This window comes from Desmodus rotundus, chromosome X (assembly GCF_022682495.2).
Source record: "Desmodus rotundus isolate HL8 chromosome X, HLdesRot8A.1, whole genome shotgun sequence".
In the NCBI taxonomy this organism is placed as follows: domain Eukaryota; kingdom Metazoa; phylum Chordata; class Mammalia; order Chiroptera; family Phyllostomidae; genus Desmodus; species Desmodus rotundus.
Genome location: NC_071400.1, coordinates 4354986 through 4378967, shown reverse-complemented (window position 1 = coordinate 4378967; position 23982 = coordinate 4354986). Strand labels below are relative to the sequence as shown.

At 40.6% G+C, this 23982-nt stretch overlaps 1 protein-coding gene across 6 annotated transcripts in view; it reads right to left on the bottom strand.

Moving 5' to 3' along the window:
• Positions 1–1271: 1271 nt before the first annotated feature.
• The window catches only part of ZC3H12B (zinc finger CCCH-type containing 12B), an 83082-nt gene continuing 60371 nt past the window's right edge, over positions 1272–23982 (bottom strand). For all 6 annotated transcript variants that reach the window (XM_053917529.2, XM_053917533.2, XM_053917532.2 and 3 more), the window contains 5 exons: positions 14375–15140; positions 8969–9108; positions 7046–7280; positions 6087–6193; positions 1272–4916 (listed from right to left, as the gene is read on the bottom strand). In XM_053917529.2, coding sequence (XP_053773504.1) covers positions 3496–4916; positions 6087–6193; positions 7046–7280; positions 8969–9108; positions 14375–14985 — 2514 coding nt within the window. In that variant the 5' untranslated portion in view covers positions 14986–15140 and the 3' untranslated portion in view covers positions 1272–3495. The remainder of the gene's footprint in view (positions 4917–6086; positions 6194–7045; positions 7281–8968; positions 9109–14374; positions 15141–23982) is intronic.

The window sequence follows — 23982 nt, the reverse complement described above, 5'->3', positions numbered from 1 at the left end:
TGCTAGAGGTTAATGGATATCCATGTTTGAATACTGTATAAAGATCTTTTATTCTACAATAGAAAAAATGGGATTTAAAAGTATTCTCCTGGAAACTAGCAGAGAGGGGAGTGAGTATGTGTGGGACAGAGAGAGAAAGAGAGAGAGAGAGGAGAGAGAGAGAGAGACAGAGAGAGAGAGAGAAAATATTATTTTGAAGAAAAGTTTCAGAGACCATTTCCATAAGGCATCTCTGTCATTCTCCCTTCCATACCTTGCACCTTAAGAGAGTGCAATGGCTATATGTTGCCTTTGAAAAGGCTCATTGGATTGAACACGCCACTGCAGAGTCACACTTCCTCAGGTCGAAATAAAACAACAACAACAGAGTCACAAAATCTACAAAATCTAAGGTCTGAACCAGCAGAGACTTCCCATGAGTTCAGAAATTCAGTGAAAGAATTAAAATCGCAAAGCACCTCTTGCAAAATGTACTGCCGCTTGGAAACCTCACGAAACACTGTGCAGTCCGCTGCTGAGTGCTCTGAGGTAAGTATCCGGAAGGACACCCACTTAGTCCCAGGAAGGAAGCTTGATTTCATTATCAAGGAAGCGAGGGGGTCCCCGTGCTTCTTTGTATTTGCTGTTTTATAATTACAGACAAAATGGAAAAGTCAAGAGCTGTGCAGACCTCAATATAAGGAAAATGTGTCTCTAAAAACTTCACTAAGAACCAAGCTGGATTTATGCATTCATAAGTGTACGGCTCCATTTATAGATTCTTGCAGATGATTCACTAACACTGACACTTTTTATACAAAATCCCTTTTGCAAGGACATATTCAATTGAATAGGCTAAAGAGAACTTAATGCAATATAATGCTTGAAACTGTATACACAATAGCTGTGCACATCGTAATAAAGAGGCCTTGAAAAACTGTCTTTGTCTATGAACTACTACCACCCTTTGGAAATTAAAGCTCTCTCACGACCCCTGGGCTACTTCCCTGTGGCACACAGTGCCACAGACATCATGGGGAAAGTCAGTACCAAACCTAGTTTGAGATGAGTTTTGTACATTTGTTACTGTACAGTCAGGAAAAAAAAGAGATACAATTTGTATCAACAAAAGGTCATTTCTGGTTATTTGAGGCATTGCTCCCAGCAGCTTTGGGGTCATACACATTTTATGAGAGGGGAATGACAATTGTTCTTTAGGAAATAAGAACTACATATTCTGCCTTAAAAAAAAGATTTCCTGCATCGGGAGGAGCTTACAATTTTGTGAGCACTAAACATGAATGTGGTCAAGATGAACTGCGGCTGACAAGATTAATCTTGTGCTTCCTGGTAAATTGTGCAGGTAGCAGAGACTGTGATGCCGTTGATGACTTGGGGAGGAAGAGGAACTAACTGGCACAGAGTCAGCAGAGTTCCCTAAGATTGTCAAATACCCTGAATCACACAATAGGACAGATTGAGAAGATCCAAGAGATTGAAACAATGAAATGGTGTGTGTGTGGAATAGCAAGCACTTCAGTGGGAACTGCTCCTGTCTATGGACCTACACGACATGAAATACTTTTACACCTCAGTATGCCGGGGCGCGGGAAGATCAGAGCATAGGACATGAATGTGAAGCTGTGGTGGATGGGAGAGAAACGTTGGGTGAGGTGCAGTTTTGATCAACCAGGACAGAGACAGAAAGCCAGAAAGCAGCATGCACGCCATGATCAAACCACCAGAAACAACCCTGACTACAGCCTCACATTCAGAGTGTTTCAGAGTAAGAAACATTTATAGGCAGTGTCACACCTTCTCATGAAGAAACGAAAGGCCAAGGCCGGGCCTTCTCAACTTTCATGAAAAAACTATCATAGAAATTAGCAAGTGCCAGCTCAATACATAGTGAGCTGGTCATGGTTCTAAATGCTGAACTATACAATGGATCCAAAAAGGGGGTTCATTTAGTGCAGCTTTAAAAAAAAAAAACAAAAAATGCCTTTTCTAGAGGCATTTAACTACAAAGGTTCCCACCCTGAGCAAGTTACAAGTTGTGCAAATGATACCATCCAACCCCAAGTCCTGCCTTCTTTAGTAATGCATTTAAGAATTATCTAAGGGCAAGTTCACGCTCTTGGAGTGTGTATTTGAAGTGCATAACTGAGCCAGCTATTAGAAAAGATATAGCATCTCCTTGTGGGAGCTACCTTTCCCTATCTAGAAAATTCCCTGGTTTTGTTTCCTAAAGAAATTCTGCTCCACCACTCATTGACTTCATTGCCCAGAGACTGGCCAGCAGGAGAAAGAGGATTGCATGGCTGTGCACTGTCCTCCATGACATTTCATCCTGTGATGTTGAATACTGCATAGATCAGAAGTCCAAAGCTCATCCGTGAGGCCCTCCTCGAGTGCAGCTTTGGTGTTCACCATGGGATGCCGCATGAGTTTGGCCATCTCTCTGGTAGTGAAATCCCTGGTGCCGGTCAAACTCTTCTGTGCTTCTGCAGCGCACATCTACAATGCTTGGGAGTTGAGCTGATCCATCAGCGACTCTGCAGAAAAAGGCTGCAATCTGACCCCTAATGGGTTGAGGTGAAGAGACTTAAACGCTAAGAACTGTCAATAAATGTTGACAAGTAGAAAAGTGCAAAGGAAATAGAGCTAGTTTGCTCTGGAGTTTAAGAAAGCAATGCTCCAATACTGGTATGTGATTTCACTTTCAAAACTAGTTGAAACTATGAAATGTGACATAAAATCATCAAGTCAGATTTGTGATCTATTTAGCTGTAGACTAAGGTCTGTGTAGAGCCTATCTTATCATCATCACCGTGTAAAAAGTTATACAGAGATACACGCACATCTCAAACTAAATACGTACACTCATACATGCAGTCTAATTCCTAGCAATAGGTTTGAAATATAACTCTAGAAGCTTCAGTGTGACCCTATAGCTTGGTTAATAAAGATAGTAAATGGTTAGATATCCATGCAATAAAATATGCATTTGCTTTGAAATACCTTTAAATATTCCCATTAAAAATTCTAAAAGGTTAATTCCACATATTACCTAATCCCAAGGTTGTCTAAATTAGATATATGATCAACACTTTGTAATATAAAACATGTAATTATGACAACGTTTAGAATGGAATCCCTCGGGGTTCTTTGCATTTAGTTCCCCGCCAGGGTTTTGTCCTTCATGATCTGCCTGGTGCAGTGCAGAAGGGCATGAGCCTTGGAGTCACAGGACTGGGGTTGAGTCCTGACTTGGTCCTGATTTGCTAGCAGTATGACCTTGGCAAATCGCTTAATCTCACTGAGCTTCAGTTTCCTTGTCTCGAAAACAAGGTATTAGTACAACTTACCTCACAGGGTTGTTATGTGCTTCAAAGACATAAACACTCTGTAACTCGTAAAGCACAACACACAATTATTAGTTACTGTTATGATCGTATTAGTGCATTATTAGCATTAATATTCATATTTGTATAAAGGAACAGGTCTTATGTCACATCAACGTGCAGCCCTAAGCTTAGAAACAATCAAGGCTGCCAGCTGCTGCGCATCTGCTGTGTGGGGATTCTTCTCCATCACTGAGAGAACGATGTTGGAAGGGAAAATATTGCAGAGGTTCTTGTAGGTCTGATACTGGTGTTCTGGGATCATATGCTCCCTGGAATCATTGCACATTCCAACCCAAGGATTCCTCCAAAGCTGCTCCATCTTTTCAGGCACGCTGCGTACCATGACTGGCTCATAGCATGGTTGCATGAGGCTGTTGCTCAGGGGATAGGAGTGGTAGCCATAGGAATCGGTTGCACAAGGCAGCGGATCCCAGCTGGCGTGTTGTTCCCGGCAGAGAGGAGGTCGTCTTTGCCTCATGGGGTTGCTCTCATAGAGGCGTGAGTCAGAAATGCTGTCCATCCGAGTCATCACCAGAGCACGTCCTGACTGGGGGTTTGCCCCAGGATGGATATTGGGAGGCATGGGGTAGTCTCCAGGACAGCTGGCGCGTGCTCCAACTGCTGGGTGCTGGGCATGCAGCACTAAGTGGGGGACTGACTGCTTGTGGGAGGCTTGCTTAGAATCCTCTGGGCCATAGCTCTGTACTCGCGTTAAGGCTTCATGGTAACCATGAGGAAAAGGTTGAAGACGGTTTTGAGATGCTGAGCGATGCAGCTTCAAACTGCCTTCAGGATGGGCATCAGCTACAGCCAAGTACAGGTTGTTGTAAGAGGAATAGTTGTCATTCCTGGTATGGCTCATATGGCTGTCAGGACAGAGGCTGGGATTCCTGGCATACATCCCCCGGTCTGCCTCAGCCATGTAGTACTCTCGGTTATGCATGCTGTTGATGTTCATTTTGGAGAAGTCGCCTAACATTGAATAGTAGCCGTGGTCCCCCAAGGACTCAAACTTTGGGTATTGCTCAGCATAGCTAATAGGGGTCCCGTGGCTGTTGGTAACCAGGATGGGAGGGTACTGCATGCTGGCCATGTGCTCCAATGAGGATTTCTGGTGGGGGAAATGAGAGGATCCTGGCACTGGGCTGCTGGCTGAACGGGTGTTGAGTGCACCCACTGCATGGCTTTTGGGAGGTGGAATCGTGGGGACACTGAGGGCAGTCACAAGTGAGGGGACAGAGCTGGCCTCAGGCTTACGGGAAATGGACACCCATTCCTCAGGCTCCACAGCCACGGACCGGATACTGGGATCTGATTGGCGCTTCGGGGCCACACGCTTGACTTCTGAGGTTATCTCACCTTTGGCATTTGACAGCCCCGCGCCACACTTGGCCAGGGTACCTTCGCTCATGGTTTTCACGGTGGACAGTTTGGCACTGATGCGGAGCTCATCAGCCACTGAACGCTGAGGCTGGTTGGCCCGCTCCGGATGGTAGTATTTGCACTTGTGGCCGTACGTGCATTTTTTACCTGAAACAATAATGCCTTGGGGTGAGACCTCTCTCATAGCAGTGCAACTCTGTTTGATAGAAACTGTTGTAACAATCTGGTCACTCACATTAGAGTTTTACTGTTAGTGGTTAAAGCCAAAAAGTAACTTTCCATAAACATGGGAGACACACAACACCAAGGAAGCCATCACGCACTGTGAGGGGAGAGAGAAGAAAGAAGCAGGGAGGAAACTGCAGTGTCAAAGCTAGGAGCTAAGCAGTTGAAGAGCCTTCATTTGCCTTAATTCACAACTTTGCCTGGCTATGACCTGTGCACTGAGATGGCGGAGAGCAGCAGCAGGCAGCACGGTGCAATGCAAAGAGCACGGACTTGGAGGCCAGGCAGACCTAAGTTTCAATTCCAGCTCTGTCACTGACTAGCCATGTGACCTTGGAAAGTGACTTTGCTTGTTGAGCCTCAGTTTCCTCTTCTTTAAACAAGGTTTGCAACGATGCCTATATTATAGGGCCTTTGTGAAGATGAAATGAAGACGATGAACATGAAAATACTCTCTGACTTCAATAAATGTTCAGAGAGAACAAAAACTAAGACGTCCCAGAAACCAATGACCCCAAAAGAGCGGACATCCAAACTCGCCTCAGACCAGGCGGCCTACGTTGCACTGTTGGGCTCACAAACTTTGTAACAGAGGGACTTGGGTAAAACCATGAAAGTACTCTACAAAACTGTATTTTTAAAAAGTAAATGAAAAGAAAGTTCAGAAGCAAACGGAAAACTACAGATCCAAAGAAAAGGGTGTTTGCTAGTTGACAGGGGGTGCAATCACGTGCCTGACAGACATGTGTTTCTTGGGGCCAAACCCAGTTTGGCGTTGCACTTTCTGCTTCTGTAGGCCCTGTGGGGTTCTGCGCTTTTCTGGGGCACAGGGACACAGGCAGCTAGAACGCGTGCATCATTTTAACAAGTGACAAGTAATCTTCTCTTCAATTCCAGTTACCTTTTTCTCATGCAACTTCTAGGATGTTTCCTAAAATGCCTAAATGCAACTACACGAACACACAGGCTTTAACTCACAGAGAGTGGAAAAGCCAGAATTCTCCACTAGAAAGGGAAACGTTGAAGAGAAAAGCATTCAGAGTCTTTATGTTTTCCTTAGTACAGAACTCAATTTAGTACATAGGTACTCACCATAGGGACATGGCTGCTTCTTGTGCTCGGGAACAACAGGTCTCTTTCTTAAGAAATTTTCAAGGCTTGGCCCATGGCGTCCTAAAGGATCATCTGGAGGCATAAATCTGAAAGCAAGCAAGCAAGAGGTAAATGTCTTCCCTTCTCTTCCCACTCCGCCTTGTCAGAAGGTCAGACCTTCACCTTGGCTGGTGTGGCTCAACGGACTGAGCATCAGCCTGAGAACCAAGGGTCACTGGTTCGATTCCTAGTCGGGGCACATGCCTGGGTTGCAGGCCAGGTCCCCCAGGGGGCACGTGAGAGGCAGCCACACACTGATGTTTCTGTCCCTCTCTCTCTCTCCCTCCCTTCCCCCCTCTCTAAAAATAAATAAATAAAATCTTAAAAAAAAGAAGTTCAGACCTTCATTACCTCTCGCCTATACTATTGTCACAGCCTTGTCATTGCCCTTCCTGCCTCAAGTCTATCTTTTGCTAAGGCAGCAATTTTTCTCTGTATTACCACTTGATCACAAAAAAAGGATGTTTTTTTCCTGTGCATAATTCTTTCATGGACTGTATGTTCCAGCCATACTGGCATGCTCGCTGGCTTCCCAACATGCAACTCACTTTCACACCTTTACAGCTTTATTCACGATGTTCCCTTTGCCCGTAATGCCCAGCTGCCCACTTTCCTCTATCTGTCAACTTCATCTCAAATGTCATCTCCTCTGTGAGGCCTGTTCCCATCGTTTCACACAGACAAAGCAGTTTTAAAAATTGTAACCATAGCAATTATCACAGCACATTGTGGTTGTCTCTTCCAAGGGGAAACTCTTGTTTCTGATCCAGCATTTTATCCCCAGCGCGATGCACGGTACCCAGTAAGCGCTCAGCAAATGTTTATTGCCGTGAAAGAAAATCTCTTCCTACGGGTAACTTGGATTTAGGCTATTCGGAGTCTACTGGAAAGAAACGTACTTGTCATTCACGAAAGAATACATCAGCAATCGCTCTTCTATAAACTTCTTCCATTCTGGTTTTTCCACTTGAAGGTCTCGGTAGTTATCATTGGACACAATGATGCCGTCGGAATCAAAAGCCAGTTTGACTATGAACCGGTCATCGTAGCAGACAACTCTCCTGCCTTGGACCCTTCGGGATGGTGTGAAGACGAGAATCTTTTCCTTCTCTAGTTTTCGTAGGATATCTTGATCTGTCAAAATACAGATTATATGCTTCAGAGTACAATTTACCTTTGGAAATTAACACTATCCCCACATTATGAATATATAAGTCGGTACTAGATGAATACATTATTTTCCCACAGGGAAAGGTGAGTTCAGTTTTCTTTTTGATAACAGGAAAGAGCTGGATTCAATGACAACTGAGTTTTAAACCTACCATGAAGAGTGAGAAATAACACTGATATTCTAGAATTCTTCATGCTTACTTTCCTGTTTGTCTGAAGCACCAGTTTTGGCTGCTGAAGAAAATAGGGCAATATGCTCAGGGTGGGGCTGTCACAAGGAGAGCAAAGCATCACTCCTAAGGACTTGGGGTTTTTTTTGCATTCTGCCTAGAGCACAGGTGGCAAACACAAGGCTCGCGGGCCGAATCCAGCCCTCCACCTTGTTTTATCCAGCTGCCACCGAGCTCTCACTTAACTGTTAAGGAGTGGTTACATTTATACAGTCCTAAAGTTACATTCGGCCCTTTGAAGGCAACCATGGGGCTGATGTGGCCCCGGGTGACAATGAGTTTGACATCCCTGGCCTAGAGGAAGGCCACAACTAAGGGAAAACATCAAGCTGGAGCATGTCAGTCCTGACCCTCTTTCCATTTGGCCTCTTAATGGCTGAGGAGACAAAGGCTGTGCTCAAGCAGGGCCAGGGTCCGCTCTCAGACTGCTGCTCCATGACACAGCTCCAACAGCCATGCACGGGACTTTCTCATTTGCCACATCAGGCAACCGCTGATACTCAGAGGACTGGGGTCTGTATGTTCTCAAATGTTGAAAAGAGCCAGCTTCAGCACTGGCTTCTGTGGCTCAGTGGACGGAGTGCAGGCCTGAGAACCAAAGGGTTACCGGTTCCATTCCCAGTCACGGCCCATGGCTGGGTTGCAGGGACACTCGAGAAGCAACCACACATTGATGTTTCCCTCTCTTTCTCCCTGCGTTCCTCTCTCTCTAAACCTAAATAAATAAAATCTTTTTTAAAAAGAGCTAGCTTCACATACAGTTGTTAGTGAATGCAGCGGTCCTACTGCTCTTGGGGCTGCATATCATTTTTGTGGACCTTAGGGACTTTTGCCTTCGTGGGCCCCTTCTTCCACAAAGAAATATTAAAAATTATACTTTAAATCTGCATTGGTATAAAGACAACTAATCTAGTCAGACACGTTATTATACATTCATTGTTTTTATATTTAATTTCTCCTCCCAGGACTCCTATGTCTCATGGATAAATTGGCTCTGACTAACATGGGACTTTTCTCTCTGTTCTATTCCCTAGTTTGCAAAGCCCACAGTCACTTTTCTGGTACAGAATGAGATTTGTTTTCTGCCATAGTTTCTTCAGTCTTTTGGAAAACAGTCATATTCATCACCAGATTCATTCCCCTCTAGTCTGAAGTCTGTGGTAAAACAGAAAAGCACACTTTTTGCAACCGTGTGCTTTCTTCTTTGCTGAATTGCAGTTGTCTCTATTGAACCATCACAACAGAATGATGGTTTTAACTGGAAAAATATGCTTAAAATACACTCAATAAAATACATTTTAAGTATACTTAAGAAACTTAGAAAAATAATTATCTAAATTGAGACCATCAACCTCTCCCCAAACTATCTTGCTAGCTCTGCTTCTGGATGAGAAACAGAAAAAGTCTTCGTTAAAATCATACCTGTAATGGGTGTATCAGGTCGAGATTGCTCCTTTCTCCATGCAGGCACAAATACAGTAATATCTTTATGGCCTTTATCGAGGAACCAGTCCACAGCCAGCTGTATTCCTCTGCAGGAGAATTCTTCTTTATTCCCATGGCTTTCAAAAGACAGAGAGTGAGAGGAGAGGACTGATAAGAGGTAGCAAATACTCTAAAGAGGCTTTTTCTTAGTAGTAAGACATTAACAGACGTTTTCTTTCTTGATAATGCCAAAAATGTAAATATTTTTTAAAAGAGCAAATCAAATTCTTTTTTATTTAATCATTACAAATATTGCCATTATTATTATACCTTCATTCAAGGTCACAGATGATTGAAAACAACTCCAATTTACAGTGATAGGTTATTTCCTACCACTACTTCCATTTTTTCTCTTTCTGTCTCTACCATCACCTTCTTTTCAGAGACTCAGATATTTTCAACAGATAAGAAAGAAGAGATGTCACCAGAGGTTTAAATAAAGTTTATATGGAGGAATAGTTACAGATGAGTCTTATGTACATATATTAAATTTTAAAAATAACAATGGCAGCAAAGAAGACACACACATAAAAACTGACTGAAAATAGTTATCACATTTAATTAAATATAATATACCAACTAAAATCACATTATTGAAAATTTTAAGATGTCAGAAATGTTTATAATACTAAAAGAGAAAAGAAAGGGTACATACTAGTATATATAATATAATTCTCAATGTTGTAGAAAACAGTCTATGCATAAGCCTATAAAATACTAGAAAGATACCTCAAAATATTAATAAAAATTGTTATTATGTGTGAGAGGGTTATAAGTGATTTATTTTCTTTAATTCCAAAATTCCTTCAAAAAATTAAGTATTCCTTTTATAATTAGGACATGATATACAAAGAGAAGACGTTCTATCACAATTACTTGTAGAATAAACACTGTAAAAACAATGCATTTGATTGGAAATTGGAAGAAGGAAGATTAGCAGATGAACTGGGAAAAGATATATTTATTGTCATCATCCAAAAAGCTCACAAATGCTGTGCTAGTTTGACTGTGAAAATTCTGACCACTTAGCATCAAATCTGGTGCCCTGACATATTACATAAACCACACTAAGTCACAGTAAATTTAAACAGCTTGGATGGTAAAACAAATTGGCTTACATGTAGCAATTCCATTGCAATCACTGGATATTACCTGTCAAACAAGACTGATTAGAAGGAAAGACAATGTGAAGGAGGCTCTCTCTTTAGATTCCTCAATTTCTCACTGATAATCACTCAACTACACGAGAAATTAGCTCCAGTTATATTGTTCCCTTTGGGTAAATTCATACATAATCTCAGGGGCCCCATTAATACATGTACTGTAAGACTTCCCACAGTCTTATCACTCTTGAGGTACATGACAAAAATTTATTAAATGCCCTTGTTAACATTTCCAAACATGTTCAGCATGTTTAAAAGTCTCCAGTGAGTATCATAAAGCAATTATACCACTCTACTAAAAGTCAAAGCACTTAAGAAAAAAGAAATGAAAATATACCTAACTGCCAGCAGACTACAAGGTAGCCTTAGAGATAGCTACCACTGATTGCTTCTGGAAAGGTGAACTGTGAGTATATTGGACAAGTCTGTGGTTCTTAAAGGGTTAATATGGGATTAACCCAGCATGAAGCTGGCTTTTTGGTGGGAGGGGGGAGATGTCCAGCTGTGCTTTTTTCCCCACAGATATAATAGTGGTAATTGTACGAATAACCTGAACTCTGGAAATCATCAGAATTTCTATTAGAGAAGAAATTTGGAGAAATAGGATGGGATTTCATTTCACTGGGTTCTAGTGGTAGTAATAAAGTGTGTTGTTTCGAAAACCGTCTAAAACTAGGAATAAATACAAGAGTAACATTTGCTGTTGGATACATCAACTTTATATTTCATACTACCAAATTATTTCTTTAAAATTAGTTTTCATCATTATAAAAGTCATATATACTTATGGTAGAAAATGTGGAAAATACATAAAATATTTTTTAAAAAGCCCTGCAGAATCTGTTTTACAACCACCCAGAGGCAAGCACTTCTCAATATTTTGATGCATCTGTATTCTGATATCACTTTTTTTAGCATACCAGGAATTATCATGTTAAGGCAAATGTAAAATACGTATAGCATTCCATTGATAATATATTAAAACCATGCTATGGAAGCATTCCATGAAGTACATCAATGCCCAATAGGAATCAGAATTCACTTTCAGCCCTGACTGATGTGGCTCAGTTTAATTGAGCATGGGCGTGCGAACCAAAGGGTCACTGGTTCGATTCCCAAGTGAGGGCACATGCCTGAGCTGTGGGCCAGGTCCCCAGTAGGGAATGTGTGAGAGGCAACCACACATTGATGCTTTTCTCCCTCTTTCTCCTTCCCTCCTCCTCTCTAAAAAAATAAATAAATACAATTTTTATAAAAATTATCTTTAAAGAAAAAAAAAGAATTCACTTTGAACATACATTGAGGCGGTAATGAAGTCCTACATAAGGACTCAATATGCAAAGTGTAGTGCTCAATAAATGTTTAAGGAAGGAATAAATTTGAAAAGTGAAAGCTAAAATAATGCTTGCCAGGATGACTTGTTTTAGTGAAAACTCAGAAAAAGTCTTGTTGCGATTTTAAAAAGCTAGGACCTATAAGCCTATCTAAAAAGCAGTGAAGAGCCTACGGGACCCACAAGTCAGAGTATCTTGGTGACACTACAGCTCACTTTGTCCCAATAACTGGCTTAGATACATACCATGATCCAGGGTTCAAACCAAATTCTGCCTAGCAGATGGGTCACTGGCCTCTCCCTCTGAGCTTTTGTAAAAGTAAGGTTGAAATATTTGGGCCTCTCCCAGACTTAACAAACAACATGGTAGCATTTGCATTTGGAAGCCTTCATTTCCCTGAAATGGATTTTTCTTCCCAAAGGAGACAGGTCAAAGAATTATCATATCCTTTAGTATCTTAGCATATATTAGTATGTGAATCACAGGTACATCCCTACTGCAGCTATTAAACACATGCCGTCGTTGACAAACAGAGAATTACAATGTCAATGCAGGCTCATCATCCAACACGCTGAGGATGAACAGATGTTATTACATTACATAGTTTGTGTGAAAAGTACCAATCATGACAAATTTATAGCAAACTAATGGGAAAAACAAACCATTTTTAGATTAATGGCACTAACAAATTCATAAGCTGACTGTGGCACTGAACTTTGACCATGTAAAATGTGACTGCAGAATAATGGACTCATCAGTGGCTTACCTAGTCAAATAAGGGAAGAGATGTTAACAACAACAAAGCTGGCAATTAAAGCAAAATCATGTGATCCACCACGCACCCTTTTAATATACTCCTAAAAATAAGGTTCAGTGTTATTTTTTTTCTTTCTTTAAATTGTATAAGATGTCTTTAATTTAGTAAAGCAACTCCTACAAAAGACAACAGTTCATCTTCCTGTCAGTATGACAGTTTGCTACTGGCGCAGACTAGAAATGTTAAAACTAATTACCTTGGTAATTAATTCTCCATTATTCCTTTCAAAGCAAAAGAACCATGTAGTATACTTCCTAACTATCAATCCTCGAATAGAATTCCAAAGGCAAGGAAGATTGTCTATCACCATCTTAAGGTCCTCAAAGAAGTTCTGGGTTCTTCTCATCCCTACCTCTAAAATGCAAAACCCTACGTCCAGTCTAGGTGTTCTGGGCTGTCTGATCTGAGAAGAGATTGAGTGTGGCAGATCCCATACTACTTCCTCTGAAGAATCACTCTAGTTTATGCCTATTAGGAGGGGAGCAGAGTTACCTTTGGCCCTTTGAACAAAGAAATCACCCTCTGCTTTCCACTGGCCCACTGAATCATTACTGTTTTGTACACAGATCATTAACTTCCTTGTTACTATGCTTCTAGTCTCCCTTCATTAAAAAAGGGACAATGTCTAGCCTGCTCTACCCACCTTGCCTTGATGCTGTCATGATTTAAAAGATTTGAAAAAGGAAGTCTGTAAATGTATTATCTTCTCCTAGGAAGAATGCCAAGTATTCTTTTTTATTTTTTTATTGATTTGAGGGAGAGAGAGAGCCACTGATTTCTTGTTCCATTTATTTATGCATTCATTGGTTGATTCCAGTATATGCCCTGACCAGAGATCAAGCCCAAACCTTGGCATATGGTGATGATGCTCTAACCAGCTGAGCCACCTGGCCAGGGCCAAAGTATTCTCAACGACGCTAATAGCCACACAGTGTTGCATGATATGGTTGAAGGGGCATTGGCATCAGATTCGGGTTTTGATAAAAGCTTTGTCATTTATTACTTGTGCAACATTAGGCAGTTACTCAACCTCTATGAACCCGAGTCTCTTCACCTGCAAAAATGAACTGAATTAGTCCATTCATACAGGGTTTTTAGTGAGGATTATATTACATATGCTAAAGGACCTGGCACAGAATATATACCTATAAATGTTAGTTGAATTTCATTCATTTGAAGCCAGAGACTTAAGTTTAAATGCTTGCTTTGCTACTTACTAGCTAGTCAAGTCAAGGAGGTCACTTAACTTTGCTGAGCTCTAGTTTTGTCATCTGTAAAGTTGCTGTGAGGATTAAATATATTAAAGTGTATCTGCAGGCAGTCTGCAAAGCAAGTCCTGAACACAGCAATGGTATGGTTCATAAGACTTACCCTTATTCCTGCTGCCTTGTTTCTCTGTGGGAGCATCCAACATTGTGCTATGTACTGTGGGGAAAACAACGGATGCAAAAGAAGGTCCCTACCCTCAAAAACAATGGAATAGTCAAGCCAAGCCCTGGCTGGTGTAGCTCAGTGGATTGAGTGCCAGCCAGCGAACCAAAGGGTCACTGGTTCAATTCCCAGTCAGGGCACATGCCTGGGTTGCAGGCCAGCTCCCTGGTAAGGGGCATGTGAGGGGCAACCACACATTGATGTTTCCCTCCCTCTCTTTCTCCCTTCCTTCTCCTCTCTAAAAATAAATAAAATCTTTTAAAAAATCAAAATAAATAAAAGCAACATTTTCAGGATGATTGGTCTAGCCAAGTATAGGTAGGAGGGAGAACTCCAAGAAAGACAAAGGCTGAATGGTTATGCCTTCTCTGAAGTATCACTGATATCTAAGCTGCTTTCAGAACCCCTGAAGACAAACCAGCAACAATTTCCAAGTAGAGAGAAAAAGGCTAGGGCAGAATCATTTTAGCCTCTGTCCACCTAGAGGAGCACAAGCTACAGACAACAAAGGGCATACCCTAGTTTTTGGTAAAGGAAGACAATTTCTATGAGCTCGTAGCAGTTTTAAGGAAAGAGAGAGAACATATACCAGTCTTACCTCATTGCCACATTACTTCCATCGATGACAACTGGCCTCAAATTGTCACTGCTGTCTATTTCATCATCAAGAGACAGTTCAGGGCTTGCAATCTCTCTGGAGCTGGGCCCCCGGGGCACGAACAGACTCAGGTTCACTTGCCCTTCTGAATCACCTTTGGTCCCAAGTCTGACAAGCTCTGCCAATACATCATTAATAAGTGATTCCGGGCCCAGCTTGTTCAGCACTGATTGAATCTGTTCCTCTGCATAGCCCAGCTTTAGAGCAAAATCCATCTTGGCTTGGTATTCCTTTTCCAAGTCAACCTTCCCATCCTGCAGAATGCTGCTCTGGGAGAAGCTCGGACGATCCAGGCAGGGTGATCTACAGAGTTGGCGGTGTGGTTTGGAGGGAATCTCCTTTTTCTTCAACTGAACAGCCCCAGGTTTGCCGCTATTGTCATTGTTGTTGCCGCTCTTAAGGCTCATCTGTTCAGGGTCACTCTCGGAGCTCATCCAGTCTTCAGAATCAGCATTGCCCTGCTCTGCGCTGTCTTGCTTAGGCTGCTGCTTCTCTTCCTTGGAGGCACTCTTCTTCATTTTTGTTGTCTCCACTGTAGCTGTGGCCGTCATCCCGTTCAGTGGGTCTGAGATCTGATCAACGTTGTTTTCTTTCTAAGCCTACTTGGAATCCACGTACGGTGGCATTTCTTTGTGGTAAAATGTGGTGGTAGTGATGGTGCAAGAGTTTATCTGTTTGGTTGGGTATGTTCAGATGTTACTAGTCCCTACAAATGAACACACATACCGCAGTCATATTTAGCAAAATTCTGGTAAAGCATTTTAGAATGTAGCAGTTTCTTCCTAAGAAACTATTTGTTGTCTGACACTTTTTTTTTTTTTGCTTAAAATGGTTGGCCTCACCTTATATTAAAAATACAGAAAAAATATAGAAAGTTTTTAATTCTCTAATAATTCTAGATATAAGTCTTTCAGTGGTGAAAATAATGCTATAATCCCCCCCCAACACACACACAAATCACAGCTAAAGTTAACTGCTTATCACAACTTTGAGAAAGAGAAACATGGCATTTCAACAGGATACAATAATATAAATATCCTTGAAAGGACTCTCTCTCTCTTCCTTTATGCCGTGTAAGTTGTCTAGATCCCACACCAGATCCTTCCTGCTAGAGCTGAGCTGCACTCCTGAAGACCATAGCCTCTCCAGCACTACTTTCTGCAAAATATCAGGGAACTCATCTGCTGGGGAAGTTTAAAACCATTAAATTTGCTTTTAAGTGACTGCAGCAGGCCAGAAGGGTAACAAATAGAGAGGTGTGCTCAAGATAGGGAAAGAGGTCTGCACACACTCATGAACTGTATCTGCAGCCTCTTATATTTATTGTAATTGTCTTTAGTATATTGGAAAAGAAAGAAAATCGCCTCAACTTGCATGAGAAACCAGGACATTTAAAAGAGTAAAGTTACAGAAAAGAATCAGGGGCAATTTTATTTCTAAACTTTTCTCACCTAAGTTCATCTGTCCTGGCCCGTTTAGTTCTAACTTGCCCAAAGTGTTTCCTTCAATTTGAGCCTCACTTCCTCCTATGTAAAGTGAGGATATTGGTAGTTACCTCACAGGGTAATGATTACATACGATGAAAAAGAAAAGTGATTAGTTAAGTGAACAGAACATAGTAAGTTCTCGATATATGTAAAGGGTGCAACAGACACCACTAGAGGTTTGGTTTAAAAAAGAAGAGCCTTGGCTGGTGTGGCTCAGTGGATTGAGTGCTGGCCTGCAAACCAAAGGGTTGTGGGTTCAATTCCCAGTGAGGGCACATGCCTGGGTTGTGGGCCGGATCCCCAGTAGGGGGAGCACGAGAGGCAACCATTCATTGATGTTTCTCTCCCTCTCTTTCTCCCTCCCTTCCCCTTTGTCTAACATAAATAAATAAAATCTTTTCAAAAAAAAGAAACAAAGGAGACTGACCATGAGGGAAGGTTGTAGACGTGTGAATACTGACAAGCTCTTCAGATAGTAGCTGTGCTCACTAATCTAAAACCAGACTATCTATGTAATCAGTGTACTAGAGTTTTCCAGTTATACTTCAATCCTATTTTTACAAACAAGAAGAAAAGCTACTGATAGCTCTATCTAAGAATAATATGCACAACTGCGTGCTTACTTAAAAGAGTCACATTTGGAAACATTATATGCTCACAGAATTGACAGGAGAACTGACATTCAGACAGCATATAATAACTCCTCTAATGATTATACAACCACTTATAACTTCAATATTTCCATTAATTAATTAGCTAACACATAGATACTGATTTCACTTTTACTTCTCCATTCAACTTTGTTATTGAAACTGTAAAGACTATTCCCTCTGTAAGTTCCACATTTACAACTGATTTACATTTTATTCTCTTCAAAATAATGTCTAGGGCATTAAGATTCCTGTCCCCACATGTATTCAAAATTCCAAAGTCACTTAAAAACAACCGTTTATAAGACTACATATATATTTTCTTGGCTAATGTAAAAGACACGTTTGGCCGCTCTTAGTGGGACACAGAATGTTTTTCTCCAAACTGACACTGGGGTGAGCACCTTTACCATGTTCACATAGACAGACACACAGTAGCAAATTTACACTCGGGGAAAATCCCACAACAAAGAAAATCCTCGCTGAAGTGCCTAGTTGTTATTGTGAAATTTTCCTACTCAATAACCTAAAGTAAAAGAGAAATAAATGACTTAGCAGACATAAACATGGATTTACCGTTCAAAGCCTTCAGCAACACAATTTTATAAACACTGTTTTCCATCTGTCCTAGAACCTATATAGGTATGCGGTATCATGTACTTTTTGTGTTTGTTTTGTATCATTTGACAACAGAAACCCCTTGAGGCAACGATAGCAGGAATGTCTTTTTTCTCAAAAGAACAGCCACTGAGTACCAGACACTATGATAAGCCTGGGTCTAGGAAAAGAAACCAGAACTGATCCTTGTCCTCAAACAACTCACAAGCTAAAAAAAAAAAAAAAAAAAAAAAAAAAAAAAAAAAAAAAAAAAAGACTAGACGGGGCCCTATATAGTGCTGAAACACAATTCTGTACAGGGTGACCATTTCAATTATAGTCCAACATGGGACACTTTTGAGAACGAAAGGAGGATTATTAATTATTATGTCAGAACAATAGGCAAACCTAATGCCTGGTTGGTCCTTCAAGTTACTTGAAAATTTCCATTGACATACAGAAGAGGAAATGTTCAGTTCTGTCAGTGACGTTGGAGATGGGAGTGGTGGTTGTGGGGATTAGGAAGGACTTCAAGAATGATATAATACTTGAAGTCATTCCCCCCTTTTTACTGAATTTATTGGGGTGACACTGGTTAACAAAATGTACAGGTTTCAGGTGCCCAGTTCTACAACACATCATCTGCACATGTACTGGGTGTTCACCACCCCAAGTCACGTCTCTGTCCATCTCCATTCATCCCCCCAGACCCTCCTCCACCTCCCCCCACCTCCCCCAGCAGTCACCACACTGTTGTCCATGGCTAAGAATTATTTTCTCTTTTTTTCTTTTTGGCTCAATTCCTCACCCCACCCCACTTAGCACCCCCCAACAGCTGTCAGCCTGCTCTCTCTGAGTCTGTCTCTATTTTGCTTGTTAGTTCATTTTGTTCATTAAATTCCACATATGAGTGAAATCATATGGTATTTGTCTTTCTCTCACTGGCTTATTTCACTTAGCATAATGCTCTCCAGGTCCATCCGTGCTGTCACAAAGGGTAATTAAAATTAAAACCCCAATGAAATATCACCTCACACCTGTCAGAATGGCCACCATCAATAAATCAACAAACAACAAGTATTAGGGAGGTTGTGGAGGAAAGGGAACCCTAGTGCACTGTTGGTGGGAATGCAGACTGGTGAGGCCACTGTGGAAAACAGTATGGAGTTTCCTCAGAAAACTAAAGATGGAACTGCCTTTTGGCCCAGTAATTCCACTGCTGGACCTATATCTGAAGAAACCTGAAACAGTAATTCAAAAGAATATATGCACCCCTATGTTCATAGCAGTGTTAGTTACAATAGGAAAGATTTGGAAATATCCCAAGTGCCCATCAGTAGACAAGTGGATCAAAAAGCTGTGGTCCATTTACACAATGGAATACTACTTGGCTGTCAAAAAAGATGTCATTTTTTGACTTAATTAAGTACCAGGAAACATATTAGGGGCAGAGGATATAAAAACAGACATAGTCCCTAATTTCAATGTGCTTTTAGTGATGGTGATGGGGAGTGAAGATGGACAATATTAAAATGATTATGTAATTCACAATTAAAAACTATGACAAGTGATTAAGGGACAGAGAAAGACAAAAAGCGCATTTCACTTGTATGTAAAATCTCTAAAAACCCACAAAACAAATTAACAAACAAAACAAAAACAGAGTCATGGAAACTAAGAACAAGCCCTGGCTGGTGTGGCTCAGTGGACTGAGCTCTGGCCTGTGAAACAAAAGGTCACCAGTTCAATTCTCCTCAGGGCACATGTCTGGGTTGCCCGCCAGGTCCGCAGCTGGGGGCCTGCAAGAGGCAACTACACACTGATGTTTCTCGCCTTCTCTTTCTCCCTCCTTCCCCGTCCCTCTAAGAATAAATAGATAAAATCTTTTTTTTAAAAAAGAAAGAAACTGAGGACAAACTGATGATTGCCAGAGGAGGGGGAGATGGGTGGATGGATAAAAAAGGTAAAAAGGAATATAATAAAGGTAAAAAGTCAGTAATACCATGATAACTTTCCTGGGTGACAGATGGTTACTACACTTAATGCAATGATAACATAATAAAGTATATAAATGTCTAATCACTATGTTGTACACTTGAAATTAATGTAATATTGTATGTCAACTATACTTTCATTTTAAAAAGTATAGGAGGTATGAGTTGAGTCTTAAAGGAAACAGTAACAATTTTGTGGGCACAGAAGAGTTTTTAAAATTATAGATATATGAAGATTAATATGGTATTGTGCCTTAGTCAATATCTCATGTCTAATGTTACTGGTGAGAGCAGTAATAAGTAAAAGCATTGAGGATGGCTAAAAGAAAATAATTACTTTTGCCCAAAAAGAGAGTGGGAAGAAAACTTTCAAAGATAATGTTCTAGCATGTACTTGTGACACGTGTTGAAAAGAGTTTTTATCTTTCATTGTCATTGATTGAAAAAATCATAAATGAATGCACGAAAGACTGGCATACTATGGAAAATCACATTAGTCAGATGAAATTATAGGACTGGGATGTAATTTAAGAAGCTGAGAGCTCTGTCACCAGAAAGCCACGGGTTATAAGTGCAGTGCTTGCCTATAATTTGCTTAACAATCTGATTAAGCAATTGATTGCAGACTTGTATTTGAATATAAATAAAGCAGTGAAACCTATGCAGGCAAAAGCTGACAGGAGTGACCTCAAGAAATTGCCACCAAGAAAAAACAAAAGAGCCCTGGCTGGTGTGGCTCAGTGGATAGAATGCCAGCCTGCGAACCAAAGGGTCACCTATTGGATTCCCAGTCAGGCACATGCCAGTATGTGGTATGTGAGAGGCAGCCACACATTGATGTTTCTCTCCCTCTATTTCTCCCTCCCTTCCCCTCCGTCTAAAGATAAAATAAATACAATCTTTTAAAAAAAAAACCCAAAAACAGAACAAAGTCTTCCAGTGTGCTCAGTGTACTGTCCTCCTCCACCTCTCCCCCATCATTCTTTTATGAAATACAACTTGTTCATTTTGCATTTTCACAGAACAATTTTCCAAGGTCAAATATTCAGGTGCTACTACAAACTTCACTTCATTTTTTTTAACCCAAATATGCCAAATATACCCTGTATGGAGACAGATATATCTGGCCATGTATACTGAGCCATTGGAAATGTTCAAAAAAGCCCAATTGCCACGTACTGACAGAGCTATCCAGCAGATGCTACGTCAAGAACAGAATAGTAAATTCTAAATTATCTACATACGGTTAAGTCACTTTATTACTTGTGGAGTTATTAAGTCTCAAGCTGTGCTCTGTGAAGGCATGTTTTGAGAAAGACTTAGGAATACCTAGTTAGACAACTGCCTTTCCCTCCTTGCAATTTTTTTCACAGTAGGCACCCTCAGAGAAAATATGCACATACAAATCATCTACTAAGCGGGATTTTTAGTGGGGCCCCTGTAATTGAGAAGTGACTACAGTTCAGTCATCGTAAGACTACTGAGCTCTTTCCTTGGTTTCTACTCTTCAAACTGTATAATTTGAAAAACAGAATTAGCTTCAAAAGAGAGCACATCCAAATCTGTATTGTATGAAGCCATCATATCTTACTTGAAAAATGGCAAAAATAAGTTATTATGAAACTTTAGGAATAATAATAACATATGAACAATCGTTTCCATTTGCATTGCATATTAGCGTTACCTAAGCGCTTTCACATACACACTTTCAATCAACAGGGCCACGTCATTACCTACACAACCCAGATTTGGGTTGTTATGACTTATATAGCCCACCTTCAATTGCTTGTGTCAAGCACATCAGCTAAAGAAATTACACAAATCCCAGAGAAACATAAAGTGTAAGCTTTCTTAATGCTTGGGAGGTTAAGGGCTTTGAAACCTTTACTGATTCACAAAATGTAAAGGGTTCACATGAACACTAATAGAGATAATTCAAAATCCAACATCTTAAATGTGTTTCCATTTTCATTTATATTAAATCAATTACATACAGCAATTATATCATAAAGGAGATAAAGACTTCCTTCACTGCTTCCTCAACATCCAATTACACACACTTGTTCATGCACTCTTTTTTTTTATTTTGATCTTTAAAAGATTTTATTTACTTACTCTTAGAGAGAGGAGAAGGGAAGCAGAAAGCGAGAAACATCAGTGTGCAAGAGATACATTGATTGGTTGCCTGTTACAGGCTGCCGACCAGGGACTCGAAACCCAGGCGTGTGCCCTGATCAGGAATCAAACCCGAGACCTTTCAGTTCGCAGGCTAGCGCTCAATCCACTAAGCCACAGCACCCAGGGCTGTTCCTGCACTCTTCTTATATGGTTTATAGGTAGGTAGCACTTAGCAAGGAAATAAGTATAAAAATAGCATATTTTCTATAGTTTGTAAAAATGAGATTTCTCTCAAACAGTGCGAACACGCTTGTTAGCCTGTTTTTACACTACTCTCTAAAACAAAACTGGCTTTTTCTTTCTTTCTTTCTTTTAATGTTTTTTGTCCTCAATGCATTCTGAGTTATGATGTATGTCACAGCAAAAATCGCCACCACCAGAACAAGCACAACTGAGCTTATTTAAAGTTTAAGATTTCATTTCATAGCTTTGCACGATTACATGGACTCAATTCGTGTCCTCTGCCCCCACATCAAATGTCAAAGCTTTAGACAAAATGCTGATAGGTAAGTAATAGTCTATTGATTTTCATTATCCATTCATCCTTCTAGGGTTTCAAACATAATAGACACACAATAATTTGATTTCAAGACCCATTACTCCTAGGTTTTAAACTAGGGCTCATTTTCCTGCTACCTTCACCACCATTGATTCCCATTAGGGAGGACTTACGTTCACAGCCCATCTAAAACGCCTTACACTACATACACTCTGCTGTCCAAACTAATTAAAACCACATTGTTAAATGTAACATTAATTCATATTGGACTTTATCTCGCACACATAAAGCATCTGTAGTGCTCAACCTTCCAGAAGGACAAGAAAGCTGTAGGCTACATACTTACTAGTTCCTTCTTGCTTGTATAAAGAAGGTCTGGAGAAAAATCAGTTGAAATTCAAGTGGGAAAGCTGCATCAGAAACTACAGGAAATGGTCACTGTTAGAGTAACTGTGCAGTGAATGTGTGATCTCTGGTCAGGAGTGAAGGCTGGGGAGCTGTTATTAAAGTAGCTTCTCCAGAGAACACGCCTACTCCCATGACTCATTTGTGAAGTTCCTTATCTCTCCTTTGCTCTCTCCTCTCCTCTATTACCTCTCCCCTTACCTCTCCTTCCTCTCTTTCTCTCTTTCTCTCCCTGCCACACGCTCCCACCCCTAAGACTCTTTTGATCAAAGGCTGAAGGGAGATGTGGCAATGCTATTCTGTTCTTCCAGCCAATTGTAAAAATAGTGCCTGCGTTATGACCTTAACAGGAATAAACATATCTTGAACATCCCTGTCAGTTAATAACACTGAACTGGGGCTTTTATTTATTCTGTCCAATTCAAATGCTTAAGAAAAATGAGTAGAATAGAATATATCTTGTTTTTTCCTTCATATGCAAATGAGCAGACTAAAATGAGAAAGGACTCGAGGATCAGGACAGTTCTGAGGGGCGGCTGCCGTACTGCAGCCGTGATGTCATTAGCCTGAGTCTGGTTATCCCTGAAGATCTTCAAGAAGAAATCTGAAATGTGTTGAAAGGCAAATGGAAGTAGAAGGGAAAGGGGGAGTGGAACAGATGTTATTAGACTCTCCCAAGTCTTAATTCTCCTTATTTAAACCAATACATTGTTTTCACTTCAAACAGTTACGTGTTGTTGTTTTTTCAAAAGCTGTTTTATCTCAGCAGCCCTGCACTTCTGTGGCCAGTGAAGTTCATAAGAAACAGTTATAAAAATATTTCAGAGGCTTTCGAAATAAGGAATGTTTAATAATGCAATATGTGTTATACTGAATGTGTCGACCATTTTACGCCTGGCTGCCCCATGAGCATGCTGGGGATCCTTAAAGGTTCCAAACAAGAATAAGAAAGCCAAATAATAGGGAAAAGCTTTTCTGCATTTGGAGTTGGAGTCAGGAGATGTGGGGTTCAAATCTTCCTTCTACCACTTACAAAAGCTGTGTGACTATGCAGGCACCTCACCTATGAGTCTGCTTTCTTACCTGGAAAATAAGGATATTCTTATCTGCCTGCTGAGACAGCTGGTGTGAGGAACAAGAAGCTGTGTGATGAAAGTATGTTAACAACTGTAAATTTGTATAAATATTACATATTGTTATTGGTTACTGCAGAGAGAGGTATGAACTGCTTCATAACAAGCAGCTACTACTGTAGTAGAATGAGAATCAATACATTTAAATGCTAGTACCAACTCTACTGTGACTAATTATGGGATTCGGGGCAAATTATAATACCTTTCTGGGCCATAGTTTTTTCACCTGTAAATTGAGAACAATGATGGCACCTATTTCATAGGGGTTTGTAAACATTAAATGCAAAACATGTGAAAACTGTAGATGAGCTGTGAAGTTCTTTACCAGTTGCCCATTGAACCTATTTTCATACTCCAGACGTGGTAGGTGGCTTCACCATCAACTGTACTGTTGAAACATGTCAGAGTAGTATTTCTCCTAGGCTTGCATCAATCACTTAGCAAGACATTGCCACTAGGAGGATATCAAAAAGCCACCGTTTCACATGATAAAATCATTGTGCCATTCTGGATCTTTAAAGTTCTAATGTCTCACTCCTTCTCTGCATACTATGTGCCCAGCACTGCTCCAGGTACCGAGGGATCAAAAACAAATATGATAAGTC